Source organism: Zosterops lateralis, assembly GCF_965231275.1.
Source record: "Zosterops lateralis genome assembly, chromosome: 3".
Classification (NCBI taxonomy): Eukaryota; Metazoa; Chordata; class Aves; order Passeriformes; family Zosteropidae; genus Zosterops; species Zosterops lateralis.
The window spans coordinates 62,674,778-62,692,782 of NC_139764.1; the positions used below are offsets into that span (position 1 = coordinate 62,674,778).

Sequence of the window (18,005 nt, forward strand, 5' to 3'; positions counted from 1 at the left end):
AAATACCTATACCCATTTTATTAATTGTTCCCACTTTTTATCACTAGACACTTGTGGCCTTAAACCTTCAGCCTGCAAAATTTCCTTCTTAGCCTTTTCTTTTCATGTTTGATTTTGAAAATAGGATTGCCTTTAAAATCAATTACAATGGATTTAGCAACATCCATAGATAAATCCAATCTGAGCCCAGCATGTAGTAGTGCAATGACTGCGTGTGAGTAAGAAGGGAAAACTGTAAGAGACAAAAATGTTCTTAACTTGTATCTTAACCTAATGATGTATACTGCTAAGTATTTTGTTTAAAAAAACAATTTCTTTATGTATCCTTCTTAAATGTCTAGTTTTGGATCTTAAATTTTACAAATGAAAGGGTTTTATTTTTCAGCTGAGATGGTATCTGTGGTATTGTAATACCCTTATTAAATATTTTAAATAAATATACATATGAGTATATATTATAATGTCTATATTATTAAACATATATTTAATATATTTAAATTTCTGCTTCTTGCTGGATTGTTTTTTTAAAGGTTTTTAGGCACTAATTTTTCTTTTAGGAGTATTTTCTTTTTTTGTGGGCCTTTTTCCTTTTTTGGGGGGCTGTGTTCAGCTACTATGATTAGTGAGGGATTTCCATACAAGCTCCATAAGCCCAGCTGACATCCGTGCACGGAAAGGCCAGGGGTCTTTGTGATCTGTGAGGGTGACTTTTAGCATTATAATGGACATATAAAACAACCATAGAACACACGGACATCAAATATTTTGCCGAGTGAACAACTTATCCATAGACGTGCATTAACACCTTGATTTAGTACATCCTTAAAGTCTGTTAGTTCCCCAGGTGTCCTTGACTGTACTGACATGTAACATTTTGATTTACTACATCCTGATTTGTTACACCCACAGCTCAGAGCTAACAAGCGTTCAGCCTTAGCTCCCGGCTGTCCCTGGCTGCCGGCCGCTGCCCGTTCCCCGTGTCCGATCCCCTCCGTGCTGGCGGTGTCTGAAGGCCTGCAGGGATCCGGCGCATCCCGCCTCCCCCTAATCCGCCATATCCCGGCCGGAAGTGACGTGCCCGTGCCGTCAGAGCGGCCGGAAGCGGCGCGGGGAGCGGTAAACAACGGCCTCGGGAGCCGCGTCCATCTTGGAGGAGCCCGAGCCCGCCGGGGACCATGGGCGGCGTCCTGGGCCTCTGCTCCATGGCCAGCTGGGTAAGGGGGACGCGGGTGGCGCGGGGGTCCCTCCCAGCCCTGCCTTTCCCTGCCTTTCCCTGCCCGCCGCAGGCTCAGAGCCGACGGCCGCTGCTTCCCCTTCTCCTTCCCTCCCAGCCCGGGCCTCGCCCGTCGCCTCCCCGCGCCCGTGTCCCTCAGGGCGGCGGCGCTGCCTTCCCTCCTCCTGCGGCACGGGGAGCTGCGGGCCCCAGCCCGGCCCCTGCCCGGCCCCCTCCCGGCCCCAGGCGAGCTCTGTCCGCCCCCAGCAGCCGCGGCCCCCGCACCGCCGGGCCGGGCTCTCTCCCCGCACCGCCGGGCCGGGCTCTCTCCCCGCCGTGCTCCTCTCTGGGGCTGCTCCCGGGCTCCCCAGGGTTCTGTCAGAGCCTTTCTCCGGCGCCGTGAGGAGCTCTGTCCTTAACCCAGGCCTGTCGAGCTGCTCGGCGCTGCTTAATCCGCGTTCCTGCGCGGGAGGTGTTGCGGTGTCCGCTGAAATCACCTCTCCTCGAATCCGTAAAGAGTTTGATCAAATGCTTTGACCTTCAAGCGTTTCTTTCGGGAAAATCAAAACCCGCACGTTTTCCCGATTCTAATATTTGTATTTAATTCCTCTTTGTCTCGAGCCGCTCCACCCCTTGTAGCACCTTTGTCTCGCCGAGCCATCCTTTCCTGGCGGCGCAGTAACCCGTGGTGATGTGTCACCTCCGGGCTGTGCCAGCACCGACAGGTGATTTTTGTTCATTGAGATGGCATTTGAACTGTTGGCGCTGTGCAGGAAAGCAGAGAAGTTGATAAAGTCTTCAACTGAGGCATTGCTTTTTTATCCATAAGTGAAGTGTCTATATTGACACAATCAAGTGAGTTTTTAGATGTTTGCTGTAAGAATGTCAGTGGGATGGTGAAAATTTGAATTTTTCATACAAAAAATATTGTACCATATATGAATTAAATTATCTATTATCAAAGCATTCATACACTACTGATATAACAAAACTTCATATTTATCGAAGCTCCTGTTTTTGTGATATCTGAACGTTTAGGCTTTGGCTCCTCTGGTACAGAGTGACCTTTAATTAAGAGATGACCCATAATCTCTTAATCTCATGTAAAAATTATATGAAATTACCATAGAAAATGATTGGAGAATCTGTGTAAATTAACTACTGGGCTGATATGCCTATAAATAATCAACTAGAACACTGTTAATATCCTTTTAACTAATTATTGTCAGGATTAATTTCACTCTTATGAACATTTTAAATACTGCTTAATGGTTTAGCCAGTTAGGCTTTAATTACTAACTGAATGTAGTTAACATTATTATTTTTGATTATTTTCAAATACTTTATGACATTGTGACTATAGGCTTTAATTCAAATACCTGAGTTAATATGTTCTCCATGTTCAAGTTCATAAACAGCCTTTCTGACAACTGGTTGGTGTTTGTAGTGTATGACAAACTCCTGTCTACTTGCTCTTGATAGTTTGTTTCTCTACAGAGAAATTGAGCTAATAGCCTGTTAGATAAAATGATTTGCATGAGATCATGATCTTAAATAAATCAGATTTACTGTGAGTAGTTAACCCCTGTCCCTCCTGTAAAGTGCCCAAACCAATCAGGGTGGGTAGTTTTTGTTGGTATTTTCTCCTTCCGCTGATGGGTTTAAAGCGTTTGTTTTCATTCCGTATTTAAAACCACAGCTGACCAGCACTTAAAGCCTGTCCAGCCGTTCTGAGTAGGAGGAGTCTGTCCACGCTGGTCTCTAAGGCTGTGGCAGTGCAGGCTGTGGCCTGGATTGAGAAAGGCAACGCCGTTTTCCCTCTGCTGCGTCTTGCCTCTATTGTTCCCTTCTCTGAAACGGCTGAGCTGCTGGTTTGCTCCTTTAATATTCCTTGTCAAGGCAAAGACCTTGATTAATTCAGTGTCCTTAAGCTTCAGAGTGGGGATGATGTAGCAAAACCCTGACAGGGCCCATCAGGGGCTTAGTGTTTTTGTAAATAGTTAATTCAATATCTAATCATTTAGTCACTATTCCAGTAGGAAGATTATGTTTGATATTAAGAATTTGTTCTGTGTGCATCAGGGGCAGTAACGTTTGACCTTCCATGATTTTGTGGGGTTTTCTATCTCCTCTCTCCTTGAGTATACATCTTGTTACGTGTTCCTCATGCAATTTCCACTGCCCTGGGCAATGAAGTGACTAGTTTAGCAGGCATGAATTAACTTGTCTGCCCAGCTGGCTGCTCCCAGAATAGGTGTGTAGGTTGTCTTTTCTTATTTTGCCTTAGTAAACACCATTGAGCTGCTTATTTTTCTCAAAAATACAAAGGAATAGGAGTTGATAAGTAAGTAAAAAAGTTTGTGGAAGGCAATAGATTTTTTTCAGTTGTGTCTGAATAACTTTTGTCTAAGCTTCCTTATAGAAGCAAGTGAAAAAGTAATTGTAGAGTAGCTTTCTGTCTACATCTGTAACTAAGCTGAGTCACATCTGGTAGTTCAGCTTTGATTTCCATGGTAGTATCTTGCTGTTTGTACTACTGAAGTTTTTGTGGGAGGTGTGCTTTAAATTTAGGAAGAATGTGGCACAAACTCAACGTTGTCTCCTCTGTTGGTAAGCTGAATTCCATGGGCTGAATGCTCTTTGGTTTCTGTTCTTTTTGAAGTCTGTAATTAGTAGTTTTGCCAATAGTATAATACCATTTTGTTGGAATGGTACGTACTTTATTCCCTTTTGCCAAAGAAAGAGAGACTTGGACTGTAACGTGATTCCCTGTGTAAGTAGCCAGCTTGTATAAACAGTGTCATGTATCAATAAGTGTCTGTTGTTCAGAGATGTATGTGCCTGATTTGTTTAGGGGCAAAACATTTTAAAAGCTGGTGTTGGAGCTCAGACGCTCCAGAGTGATGTGTGGCCTCTCTTAAGGCACGTTGTTTCCCAGTGAGGTGGAGACAATCCTCATGTCAGCTACTGCTAGTCTCCCCTGTCTGTAGAGGCATTTGTGCTTCTGCTTCCCCTGAGACAAGGAGCAAGTGGCTTGAATTATCTTGGTATTTAACAGTGTAACACTGGGATTCTTTACAGAAGGGAATTTTTGTAACAGGTACTCCTGTCCCCAGTTTTCTGCAGTAGATGAGTAGATCATATAGTCTGTTCTCCCAAACTCAACCTTTTATTCAACTGTATGTTTAGAAATATTAATGCAGACAGAATTAGTTCAAGAAAGTATTTTTTTTCAACAGAGAAGAGATGTTTTTCACAAGAAAGGTTATTTGTGTGTGTAGGAAATAGTGTAAGATGGTAGTACTGTAAAATTTGGATGCATTCAAATTTGGATGCCCCAAAATATCATTTGGATGATATTTGCCATATGTTTCCTGCTTACAAAGCACAGCTGCCCCTTGTGTAGTTACTTGCAGTCCTAGAGCAGCCTCAAGGGTCCACCTGCTCCATCTTCTGTGTGGAATGATCTGGTACCCTGTCCAGCTGCATCGTGAAAACCTCCAGTGATGGAGACTGCCGTAGCCTTGGGGAGGTTTTTGCAGGGACTGGTTGTTCTCAATCTAAATAATATCTTTATTATATTGAAGTGAAACCTCCTTTAATCAACACTTTCATACTATTTGTGCTATAACGATACTGAGTGGAGGAGATGATAAAAAGGGGCAATATAATAACTTTTACATTCTGAAATATTTGTAATAAGGGTCTGCCTAGTTTCACTGGTTTAGTAGGACAGATGTAGTGGTGAAGTTTGCTAATTCAAAGATGATTCTGTAGTGTAGTGGCGTGAAATTTCTTGGCTCCTTGGGAAGGAACATGTGCCACAAAGAATACAGGGAAGTTATTTAAAAGATGAAGTTTGTGTGTCCGGTGTGTGAGTCTGGTTGAAACTGTAAGAATGATAATTGGCCGTTTCCTGGAGGCTTCTCAGGAGGCTGCCAGGAGTGTTGTGCCTTTTCCCGGCAGCCCTGGGGCTTCTCCACTAGCAGAGGGCTGCTGGCATTTTTGGGTGTCATGTGACTAAACTGATGAAAACTCTTTCTGACACGTGCCATACTGGGTCATACTGGGTGATTGGCATGTCCTGCTCGTGTGGCCTTGTAACTGCTCCTGTCCTTATGTGCCTGTCTCTCGTGCAGTGGTGAACACCTGTGGCTTTTGTCCCATGGTGTTGTCGTCCCTGGATGTGTGCTGGGGGAGAAGCTGGGTTTTAACTCTATTCTGTATCTTTCTGTGTCAAAGGTAGCAAGGTTTGTTGTAGCTCAGAGAAGGGCAGTCATCACACATTTTGATTGCATCTTTCCTCCTTTGGCTAATGTTTACTTGTGGGACTTTGCCTTTTACTTCCCAAATTATCACTCAGCCAGTGGCAGAGAACTGTTCCCTGCTTCCCAACCCTTTCCTGATGAAATAACTCCCTTTTTTTTCTTCCCACAATTTTCTATGTGAAAATTAAATGCTGGTAAATTTTGTCCTGTTTGTTTTGGTTTTTTTTCCTTGTAGTATTAGAACTGTACAGCATTCTCATCCACTTCTGGTGTTGGTATTTGATATCAATAACAGATGTACTGCATATTTGCTCTGTTCTTAGTGTTTGTAACTTCTGCATTGCATAAGTTAATTTTGCAGACCAACAATTATGTGATATGTGAGTAGCTGCTAATATTAAATAGTTTGCAACCTAAGGTTTAAGCTCTATCACCTGTTTTTTTGTGTTTTGGAAATATTTATGGCCCTAGCGAGGATTGTATCCCAATTGTGCCAGGTGGGAGAATGGACCTACATGACAGTTGTGCTCCTGTCTTTTTCCTGTGGTGTGTTTGTTTATCACTGCAGCTGTGGAAGGGAGAATGTAGTGTCTAACAAAAGCAATCCTTGCATGTCGTTTAGCTGAAATGAAATAAAATTCAAGAGAACAAATGAGCCTGAATCCAGTCTTTATTTCTTGTGAATGGCTAAATGATTACTTGTGGCATAGCACTAATTTCTCTGTGCAGCAGCACATTGGGAAGCGCCGTTGTTTGTGTCTCTGTAACGCGTTGCAGTGACTTAGTCTGAACCAGTGGTGGGATGCACAGGATGAGTCATTTTCTATCATAATACCTGATGATCTGCACAGCCTGATTAAATATTGAAGTCTAGTAATCCAGAGCTTTTTAAATAATTTGTGTTCTGTCTTTCTGTCAGATACCATGCTTGTGTGGAAGTGCCCCGTGCCTGCTTTGCCGATGCTGCCCCAGCGGAAACAACTCCACCATCACTCGGCTGATTTACGCCTTCTTCTTACTGCTTGGCGTCAGCGTGGCCTGTGTGATGCTGATACCAGGCATGGAAGAGCAGCTGAAGAAGGTCAGGTTATTTATTGCTAGTGGTTTTGGTGGAACAAGTATCACAGATAATAATAATTGACATCTTGAAAAGCATTAATTTTATTTGGAAATATGTAATTTTGCTACCAACTGTGCTTTACAGTCACTATTAATTTGTAAGTCAAAGAAGTTTGGGGAAGATCTGTCTATAGATGAAAAGCACTATTTTGAGGTAAAGCCTCTTCTTTGATGGCTTAGAGCAGAAAAAATCTTTCATCAAACAAAATTTATGTAGGTGTAGTTTCAAATTCAGTATTATTGAGATGCTTGTATTTCTGGCACTTAATTGATTTTTATTGTGGTTGTGATTTAAAAGAACCACACTCTAAGGTGTCTTCTAATTTGATTGTGCTGTACTAGTTAAAATTCTATTTTAAAGTCTGCAGTGTGTAACAAAAATATTTTTCATATTAATCATAGTAGTGTATTTTCCACCCAGGGAATGAGGAAGTGTTTGTAGGATCTTACAGTTTATTAGTTCCATGAAGATGGGATATAAAATTGGAGAGTGGTAATGTGAGTTACAGTAGAGCTTATAGGTTCACTAAGCTTGGGTTGCATGTACTTCAGTTCTGTTTTGCAGTCTTCAGTTTGTTTCAGTAGATAGTAGCTTTGATGAGCCATGATTTTCATGTTTTTTCCCCCCAATGATTCATCTGTAAATGTGTATTGTAGGTTGGTATAGTAACCACATTAGAGCTTCAGCGAGCGCCGTGTTAGTCACCTAGGAAAGAGAATTACACCCTTCTGGAGTATGATTTGACTTCTAAAAGATGTTGCTCATGTCCTGGTAGTGACTGGAGGGAATGTTCTCAGCTATTTCGTGTGGAAGTTACGGATACACTTAATTGATGGTGATGGTACTTTTTTGGAAAAGCCTGTGTCTGTTTTAAAGAGATGTAAGCGGGCTATCACCTCCTAGCTATGTCATAAGCCTGATAGTAGGTGTCAAGTCAAATTTACCAGTTCCCAGATCTTTAATTATCTCTTCATTCAGATTAACAAGGGAAAACTGCATTTCTTTGAGTTCTGAAATTGCTAATAAAAAAAAACAAAACCTGTTAATAAGATCCTTGTCCCATTCCTGGAAACATTCAGGGTCAGGTGGGATGGGGCCTTAAGCAACTTGATGTAGTTGAAGATGTCCTTGCCCATGGCAGAGGGGTTAGTCTAGGTGAGCTTTAAAGGTCTATGGAAAGATTTATTTTATTTTATTCTGCCTATGGAGGGTTGTTTTTCCTTGCATGTGTTTGATGTTCTAGCTGGACTGTAGCTACGATGCAGTCCTTCAATATCATATTTTCTAACAGTGTTAATAGTTACATAATGTTACAATATTAATGAATTGTATATTGGAAATTTATTAATATACATTTACTGATGGGAGATCTTTTAAAGATGACTGACTGATGTGTCTTGTGTTTATCACAGATTCCTGGATTCTGTGATGGAGGGTTGGGAACAAGCATTCCTGGTGTGCAGGGCCACGTGAACTGCGATGTCCTGGTTGGCTACAAGGCCGTGTACCGCGTGTGCTTTGGCATGGCCATGTTCTTCCTTCTCTTCTCCTTGCTGATGATCAAAGTGAAGAGCAGCAACGACCCCAGAGCAGCAGTGCACAATGGGTAAGATGTAGAAATGAGTGCTGAGATGAGTTAGTGAATAATTTTTGTTTCATTCCACGGAGATTTTTTCAGGAAATAAAAAGATTTAAGAGCCTCATCTGTTCTCTGAGAATTATATTCCTCTTAGCTTAGAAATTTGTGAGAACTTTTGTTCTTTTCTGGACAGTTTTCTTTCAAAGGTTATAGCAGTTGCACATACATATCTATATAGATGTATAAAACATATCTTTTCTCCTCCTATCTTCTCAGTTGCCCTTCTTCAAAAAGAAATGAGTTATGTATCTAGTTTCTGAGCTTTCTGGTAGATTTTCTTTTGTATTTCATTTTAGTTAGGATTATCAGATGGAAGAATATAGTGGAATTTCAGATTATGTGTTGACACAAGCGGTAGTTTTCATCCAGGCTCTGCCTATGTGTAATTTAGCTCCTTGAACCAAGGAGATGTAAATATTTGTAAGAGGGGATGATGCTAAAAAGCCTAAAACCATTTATGATGCCTAATCTTGGTGGTTACTATGATTGCTTAGACTACTGCTTTTTCAAGGTGACTGTATTTAACAGAAGGTATGAACAGCTGAGCCTAAAAAAATTATTTTATATTCAGTATAGTATGATTGAGCATGTCTAGCATAAAATGAGAAAAAGCTTCAAATTATTTCTGTAGGGGAAAATAAAATAATTAGGACTGAGCAGAATATTGCTTTACTTACTTTTGGGTTTTTTTTGTCTAAAAAAAAGAGTACAGTATTAAGATATGTTAGCAACAGTAACTCAGTTCAACCTTTCCCTCCACCCTGCATTGTTCAGAACGTGCTTGTTGCAAGCAAGAAGAAAGTGGTTCAGCTACATTCTGTATCAGCTCTTTTTTTTTTTTTTTTTTTTTTTTTTTTTTTTTTTTTTTTTTTTTTTCTCCAGAAAAAGGCACCTGGTGAATTTACATGATGTGGGATGCTTTTTACCTAAAATTGTTCTTAAGTGTTTTGCATCTTCTTGATAACCTTATTTGGAGTTGTACTCTCCAAATTTAGGTACTGTTTATGCAACCCATGGCTATTTGCTGCTCTTAGCCAATCTAACATCAGCACTAGGATAAAAGGAAAAAAAATATGTTATTTGACTGTTGCTGGTAAAATATTTAATAACGTTACTTTCAGTACTTTTGTAATAACTTATTGCTTTATGAAAAGCTTTATGGCTTTTGATTTTTGAAATTGTGTGTATGTTCAGTAATACTTTGAGATGTAATATTTTTGTCAGTGATTTGAAATATTCAGAATACTACATTTTTGCATATATGTGTGCTAACTTTTTCATGCTTGAATGCAGGTTAAGCTCAGTTATATGATCTAGTGCCAATGTTCACCTTCTCTGCTTTTTTAATGGCAGAGTGGTTTCTTGCCTTAGCTTTATGATAATAGTAGAAAAAAAACCCCAATTATAATTGTGAGATAGTTGCTGGCCTGTACAGAATGCACAGCAGCTTTAGGTGTTATTTCAGAGGACTGTTGTTTTCAGTTGTCATATGGGGTAAAGCATTAAAATTCCTTTAAGAAGTCTAGAATTAGAGATTAAATATGTACAAACTTGAACCCATTCTTATTTCTATAATTGAGAATGACATTGATTTTAAAAAGTGGGTTCTAAAACTAGTTTTAGTGAGGTTTGTGTTGCATTGTAAGTGTTACAACTTAATTCAACTTCCAGACTGGATTCAGTCAATTCTCTATATCCAAGGGAATTAGTCCATTTTGTTCTGTATTCTACATTTCTACACTGTCATCTCACATGGTTCCTCTCCACACAACTGGCACTTGGTCTTCTGGTGTCCATCGCTTGATCGTAACAGCCAGCAAGAGGGATTAAACTTATTCAAAGCATGGGAATAAATGAGAAGGGATAGAAAACTTGAAAACTGACAAGTGTTTGACATTGTGGGGGTGTAGTACATATCTTTGTGCTGTTATATTCAGTTTTGAAGTGCATGTAGATGGCATCATGCCTGGTTTTGGAGCTGCCTTTCACTGGGATCAGAAAAAATAGTCTTCACTTTCTTACAGTTTTATTGGCGTAACAGTTTGAAGTTCTCTATGCAGGATATATTTTTACATAGTTAGTGTTTGTGATGAGTTTGGTCTATATTTGGTGAAGGATGCTCCATTGTATGCCTTCTGGAAACATCTGTTTCAGTGGTCTGTGAATGCAGATCTTTTGCTGGAAGAAAAATTCCAGTGACACTGCACTGAAACAGGGACTTAGAACTTCAGTGTGTCTTTTCTATGCAGGATAAATAATTTGTTTCTGTTTTTGTGATAAATCCTCATCAGCTGTAGGCCTAAAGAATCTGAAGTTGGGTGGGAGGAATCCAGACTTTTGTATGTCTCTCTCATGAAGGAAGTGAAGCAAGGCTGGTAGGAAGCTCCAGCGTAATATTTTATGTCATTGTGGGCACCAATCAGATCTTTGCTATTAAAAGCAGGAAGGGATTTTTTAACCCATTTTTCTGATATGCAGGCAATTCAATAACCTCGCTGCTGTGGTTTAAAAGGTTCTTAGGAAGAAAAAAAGCAGCTCACAATTGGCCTAATTTGTAATTCATGAGTAAGATGAACCTCTGGGAAACATGTCAAACTCTGTGTCAGTCTAGTACAGTTTAAGCGTAATTTTTCAGAGAACAGAAATCTTGGGCAGATAAAATTTTTATCCTGCTTCAAATGAGGCAAGTTAAAAATGAGCAAATTGAAAAAATCAACTCTTGAAGATGTATATTTTATGTGTGAATTAGACCAGACTTAACAGTTGCCTTATTTTTTTATTTCCCTTTAGATTCTGGTTTTTTAAGTTTGCGACGGCACTTGCAATTAGTGTTGGAGCTTTCTTCATACCAGAGGGACCATTTACAACTGGTGAGGGAATATTGTCTTCCTCTGTATCATGGTGCAGTTGTATTTAGTTTTAACAAAAGTAAGTGCATGCTGATGTCATACAGTTTTAATTGTAGCTGTGTAACTGAAGTGTTTCTCTGTGTTCAGGGACTAAGATGCATGGTAAATCACCGATGGTTCTTAACTGGTTTTGTTTTCCTTCTCTCCTAGTGTGGTTTTATGTAGGCATGGCTGGAGCATTCTGCTTTATTCTTATTCAGCTGGTCTTGCTTATTGACTTTGCCCATTCCTGGAATGAATCTTGGGTTGAAAAAATGGAGGAAGGAAACTCAAGATGCTGGTATGCAGGTAAGGAGGGACTGTACTATAATCAAGTTTAAATTTCATTTAATGTGCATTGTGTTAAATAAGTTACTCACTGAACCATTAATTTTACCAGTGCAGAAAGGGCTGCTTCATACATAAGTATCATTTTCTCAGATGTGTAGTTTAGCTCCATTGATGTCCTTCTATTTTCAAGTTAAATAAGGGGAAGCAGGGAGAGGTGCAGTAGCCTGTGAATAAGATGATCTGTTCCCTGGGAGGAGGGCATGAGTTTCACAGGTTCATAGAATGGGTGAGGTTGGAAGGGACCAGAGCAGCTCATCTGATCCAGCCTCCCAGCTCAAGCAGGGTCATCCTGGAGCACATGGCGCAGGATTGTGTTCAGATGGTTCTTAAATATTTCCAATGAGCGAGACTCGACAACCTCTCTGGGCAATCTGTTCCAGGGTACAGCCACACACAAAGTAAAGAAGTAAAGGAGCTTTCTGTGCATCAGATCAGAAGTGGCAACTGCAGCTTTTTGGTTGTTGTTGTTTTTTTGTTGTTTTTCCTAGCCACAGATTTTGCCATCCCTTTAGTGCTTATTAAAAACAAAGTAACCTGTTAGTGCTTCATGTTGAGTAGAATCATCTTAAACAATTGTTTTTTTCTGTTGCCAGTCAGTCATTCTTCAAAGGTACATGCTGAGTGAAAGGCCAGGGTAGTGAAGGAGAGAACAAGTCATCTCTCTGGAGAAATGGCCTGTCTTCATTCAGTCTCCACTGCTCTATTTAGTGTTTTTCCTAAGGTGTAATTTAGAAATGAGATTTTGTTTTAGCCTCTGTTGGAGAAGCATTTCTTCAGTTTCTTTTTTAAGCTGTTAGCCAAGGTGTGTGCAGTACAACTGTGTTCCTTTATCCTCCTTGCTCTTCCTGGTTTCTGTTAGGGCACTGGAGAATCAAGCACGGCTTCAGGATTCCCATATATTGTTTTTTATTAATACTTCACAGGTTATTTGAGAACTTCTAAGTTTCAGTGCCCAGAACTCTTGTTGTGTATTGTATCCCACACTTGATAATCCTGCAGTATTATTCCAGTTATTCCAGTTTAACTATGGTTTTGTTTCTTCACAGCTCTGCTCTCGGCTACAGCTGTCAACTATCTGCTGTCTCTAGTGGCTATTGTCTTGTTTTATGTTTATTACACTCATCCAGAAGGTTGTTCTGAAAACAAGACATTCATCAGTGTTAATATGCTCCTGTGCATTGGTGCTTCTGTAATGTCAATTCTGCCAAGGATTCAGGTACGATTTTAATTCTGTCACCTTCTGTGTTATCACAATATAATTGTGCCTGCAACTTTTGATTGCCTAACTTCCCTATTTTGTGATTCCTTTGTGTAGGAATCTCAGCCAAGGTCTGGTTTGCTGCAGTCTTCGGTGATCACAATTTACACAATGTATTTGACTTGGTCAGCTATGACCAATGAGCCAGGTAAGTGTAGTAGCAATGTAGAGCTTTTTGGGTAACCAGTTCAGCAATAAATGATACTTCCACCTCCCTTGCAGGGCAGCATTAGAACAGGGTAATAGAATGTGCATGAGTTAGGGCTCAGCTACGTGTGCTGCCAGGAGCCCACTCTCCTGAGGGATAGGAAGGGATGGGCAGCACTGAGGGAGGGCAGGGTCTGTGTGGCTGGTCCAGACAGGCTCTCTTGAGGGGGAGGGGGAAGCAGTGGCACTCCTTCCAGGGTGTGCTCACCTTTTCCTCTCCCTGGAGCCACGCTCCCAGCATCGATGTGGGAGGTATAATATAACAACCTGGCCTTGCTCACGCATCTCTGAGCACCGCCCCCTCTGCAGCCAGCATGCTAAGATACTGTCTTTTCCCTCTGCTTATATGGCACGTCAGAATTTCTGCTCCTTACTGGCACAACTGCAACATTCTAAAGCTTAGATTTTGCACATCATTGCAACTCCTCTGAGGGGTCTAGGACTTTCATCTTTCTACCAGGTTTCATGTTTCTTAGGTGACCAAGTTGCTACTGCTATTAAATTACATTTTTCCAAAACAAGTATTGTTATTTTCAATAACAAGTTTTAATAAATGTTGTCAATGTTTATTGTGTCTGGAAACAATTGAATATATCTAAAACTATAAAAAATAAGTGCAGAAATTCTGATGATTTAAATGAATCACCAGATATTGATTTTAGTGGTTTTAATTGGGTCTTTGACCCTTTTATCTTAAATATGGACAATCTTCTGTGCTTCTGTATTATGGAATGCATGAGTCATCTAATTCAGGCAGTGATTATGGGAAAATAAGATTGTCTAGTACTTCCAGCTGTTTCATCAGTGTTACCTGTGAATGCTGTGGGTTGGGAACCACTCATAATAAAATACTGACTTACTGTCATTGTTTTTCAATTCTGGGATGACTCAGGTACCCCATTTATAAAATATGTTTGTCAAACTTGTTTTCTAGCAGTAGAATTTCTGAAGTTTATTATACAGAATTTTTTGTTTTGTTGCATCTAATTATGTGAGATGGAATAGTAAAGCAGTTGATGCATATCTTACATAAGTCCAGAATCCTTTCATCTGCTCAAAGAGACAGATTTTTATGCCATATATACTGTCATTTCTCAATCTAGAGAGATTCAGTAGGCTAAAATTAGATTCAGATTTTTCTTCAAGACTGTCACAGTCACGAAGTTCTGTTCTATTTCTGTGCATTCAGCATGGAAATGTGCTATTAAATATTTGTCCTGTTCTTGTTTTATGTAAGTTCTAATGCAGTTTCCCTCACAGACAGGCGCTGTAACCCCAGTCTGCTGAGCATCATTGGTTACAACAGCACCACCACTCCAACCCAGGGTCAGGTAGTGCAGTGGTGGGATGCGCAAGGAATTGTAGGACTGGTTTTGTTTTTGCTGTGTGTTCTCTATTCAAGGTAAGATTCCTTTTGAAAAAAAATACATTAATTCATATCACTTCTTACTGTTGGATACTAAATTGTATTTGTTTGGGTAACTGTACCATGTCCTTTCCTGTCCATTCCAGCATCCGGACATCCAACAACAGCCAAGTTAACAAGCTGATGCTGACCAGTGACGAATCAACACTGATAGAGGATGGAATGCCCAGGAGTGATGGCTCCCTGGATGATGGAGATGATGTTCACCGAGCTATAGATAATGAGAGGGATGGAGTTACTTACAGTTACTCCTTCTTCCACTTCATGCTTTTCCTGGCATCACTGTATATCATGATGACACTTACCAACTGGTACAGGTATTTACATTTGGTTAGATGTTGTGCTGATAATGAGCATACACAATACTGTCTCTTGCTGGACAAGGAGGTACAAGTTGCATGCTCTGGAATGTAGGTCTTGAGTGGCCTTCTCAAGGGAAGTTACTGTTTCAGTTACATTTAGGGAATTGTATTTGAAAACTGTAGCCAATCTTGTTCACAAGCACCTTTCATATTTTCTAGGATGATTCTTATAATTCACTGAACTGCTGAAACACATCCTGCTGAAGTGAACAGGATAAAATCTTAAGTTACTTAACAATTAAAAATTAGTAAACACTAGGCCCATGTCTGGTAGAGAGAGCTAGAAAAAGGACATGTTATATCAACAGGTCAAGGGGGAGGTGTTTCTTCCCATCTCCTCAGTGCTAGTGACTCCTCCAGTTCTGGGGCTTCCCAGTATCTCATACTAGATACTGGAGGAGTCACTAGAGAGAGAGTCCAGCAAAGGGCCACAAAGATGATGAAGAGACTGGAGCATCTGTATTATGAGGAGAAGGTGGGAGCTAGGACTGTTCAGCTTGGAGAAGAGAAGGTCCAAGTGGTGTCTCACCAATACACCTGAAGCAGGTATGCAAAGAGGATAGAGCCAGGACTTCTCAGTGGTGCCCAGTGACACAGCCAGAGGAAGGGCACAAACTGAGACATAGGCAATTCCAATACCAGGAAATGCTTTTCCATTGCTAGAGTGACTGAGCACTGGCACAGGTTGCCAGGGGAAGTTGTGGAGTTTCCGTTCTTGGAGGTACTCCTAAGCCATCTGGGGCAGCTGGATTTAGGTGTCCCCACTGGAACAGTGGAGCTGGACTAGAGAACCTTCAGTGGTTTCTAGCAACCACAGCCATTCTCTGACAGGGCTTGGTGGAAGGAAATTGTGTTGTCTACTCCTTGAAAAAAATCTTGACAATAAAATAGTCCTCCTGTATGTGAACTGTTGCTTATGGCTTAATCAGATGTTCTTCAGAATTAAAAAATACAAACTGAAGTCTCTAGTTACTTGGCAAAGAACAATTTCTGTCAAAAAAGCAACACTAAAAGGTATTTCCTTCAGAAATAACTCAATATATAGTGCTGCTGTGGACTTGAGTTGTAGCCCTGCTTGGTTCATTATGACATCAAGATGATTAATTACTCTAGGCAGCATCCTTTGGCGAGGCAAAACACATTCTTTGTATCTCTAAGTGCTACTACCCATTTACTGCCTTTCTGCAGATTTGTTAGAGATTCCTTGTAATTATTTCTGCTTCTTGGCACCTTCTCATACTGAGTATTTTTTGTGCTGCTGTTGTTTTTCCACCTCCTATGACACCAACTTACAAGTGCTGTTCTTGTAGAGACTAGTGTGAACTGCTGGGAAGAAGAGTCCTTAGAGGTGTGAATTGAAAATGATCTCCTGTAAAAACAGGGTTGAAGGGTGGCTTCGAAAACAAATATGTTGTTGTATTGAAAAAAAATTGTAAATGATCCTGTGATTTCCTTTTCACAGTCCTGATTCTTCTTACGAGACAATGACCAGCAAGTGGCCGTCAGTGTGGGTGAAGATCTCTTCCAGCTGGATTGGCATCGTGCTGTACGTGTGGACTCTGGTGGCTCCGCTGGTTCTCACCAACCGCGACTTTGACTGAGCTGTGCTGCTCTGTGTTAGCGCCTGAAACGAGCAGTATTCTGGGTAATAGTGCGGGTGTAAATACGTGTGTGTGTGTGTGTGTGCTGTCCAGGTAGTATTCCCTGCTTTAGCCTGCATGATTACCTTGAACCACGTCTTGTCATTTCATTAAATGACTTTTTCTAGTTGAGCTCAATGGTAATTGCTGTAATGATGGTTTTCATAGGATTACTCCTAGTTTGAGTGCTTTGGGAGCACAAGATGTAAGATCAAGAGCTTTTCGAAGTATGGCTTTTTTTCCCCCTCAGTTGCATTAAATGGTTTTAGGAAAAAAAGTGCAAGTGTTAATTAGGGTAACTGAACAGTGTTAGGTCAGGCTTTGCAAGTAAAGGAGGGGCTGCCTTTGATGATCCCTGTTGCCTTGATTCCAAAGTAAGCCTTGTGTAAGTGTTGTTAGACTCAAAGTGAAAACACGTTGGGGTTCGCTGCACATCTTGCAGCACTTTGGCACTAACAGCCTGATCTTCCCCATGCCGAGGGCAGCAGTACCTCCAGCACTGATGTGAGAGGGGGAAACTTGCACCTGGAGCTGCAGAGGAGCCAGTCCAGTATGTTCCATTGCACACTGGAGGACAGGCACTCCTGGGGAGAAATATCCTGGTATCAGATGCTCAGAAGCATGTTTTTAAGGCACCTGTTTACAATGTGCATCTACATATTATTATTATTGGTTTTTTAAGTAGTTTAAATGGCATAGCTGTGCTGTAATTTATTGCTGTTTTGTGTGCCACTTTCTTCTTGGCTAAGCTACAATCATGGAGTTTGCAAGGAGCCGAGTGGTGAAAGCTGTGTAAGCCCTTTGGAGGAAGTTGAGTATTGTGATTGGAAAAAAAAAAAGTGGAGAAAAAGGAGCACTGAAATTACAACTACTAAAGGGAGGAGGTTTGCATTTCCTGAGGCTTCAGCTGAAGGGTTTAAATATTTGGGGCTCTGAATCTTGAAATCTTTTACTGTATTAGGTATTTTGCTTGTTGTCCATTGCCAGAGATGGACTTGAGCCTAGAAAGTTAAATCTTGGCATAGTTCCTGTGCAGTTACAAAATCTTAAAATGCTTTTGTGCTTGCTGCTTTGTAACTGAAGTACATAAGCTGCATAATTTCTCTGTTACTTGCTACAACTTGAACCTAGAGCAGCCTGACTGGGAGTGACCCTGGAGCCTGCAGCAGATGTCATGCTCATCTCTTTCCGTGGTGTTTGTAACTGTGACTTCCTGTTGCTACTCTCTAAGCTTTAAATTCTGTACCTGAACACTGACATTTACTGCAAAAGTCTGACATGTCAAGTCAAACTTGAGACAGTAATGGAAAGATGAGTAAAGGCTTGTAATAATTTGGAATATGTTGTTACCTTATTAATAAATAAATAAATTTGGATGAAGATGTCCCATGACTCTTGCTGTCTCATGTGGCTATTGCAAGGGGTTGTATAACCTTCTCATCCCCTCTTTTGGGGATGCTTTGTAGCACTGTCAGGTTCTGAGAAGAGCCCACGGCTCTTTCAGGAGGTCACATGTAAGCCCCTGGCTGAAGTCTCTGACAGTTCTGTGCCCTTGGCAGCTGTGTCCCAGCAAACACAAACATGCCTTGCACATGTAACTGCATTCCTGCTTCATCAACTGCTGCTGCCTCAC

The 18,005-nt window shown here is 40.8% G+C and overlaps 1 protein-coding gene across 1 annotated transcript; it reads left to right on the forward strand.

Annotated features, from left to right (window-relative positions):
• The first annotated feature begins 1,102 nt into the window (after positions 1-1,102).
• On the forward strand, positions 1,103-17,748 carry SERINC1 (serine incorporator 1). The gene is made up of 10 exons (XM_083857590.1): positions 1,103-1,214; positions 6,401-6,562; positions 8,014-8,207; positions 11,031-11,110; positions 11,300-11,437; positions 12,526-12,695; positions 12,795-12,885; positions 14,205-14,346; positions 14,457-14,687; positions 16,195-17,748. The coding sequence occupies exons 1-10, from the start codon at positions 1,176-1,178 to the stop codon at positions 16,331-16,333; spliced, it is 1,386 nt and encodes a 461-aa protein (XP_083713716.1). The 5' UTR covers positions 1,103-1,175; the 3' UTR covers positions 16,334-17,748.
• The last annotated feature ends 257 nt before the right edge of the window (positions 17,749-18,005 follow it).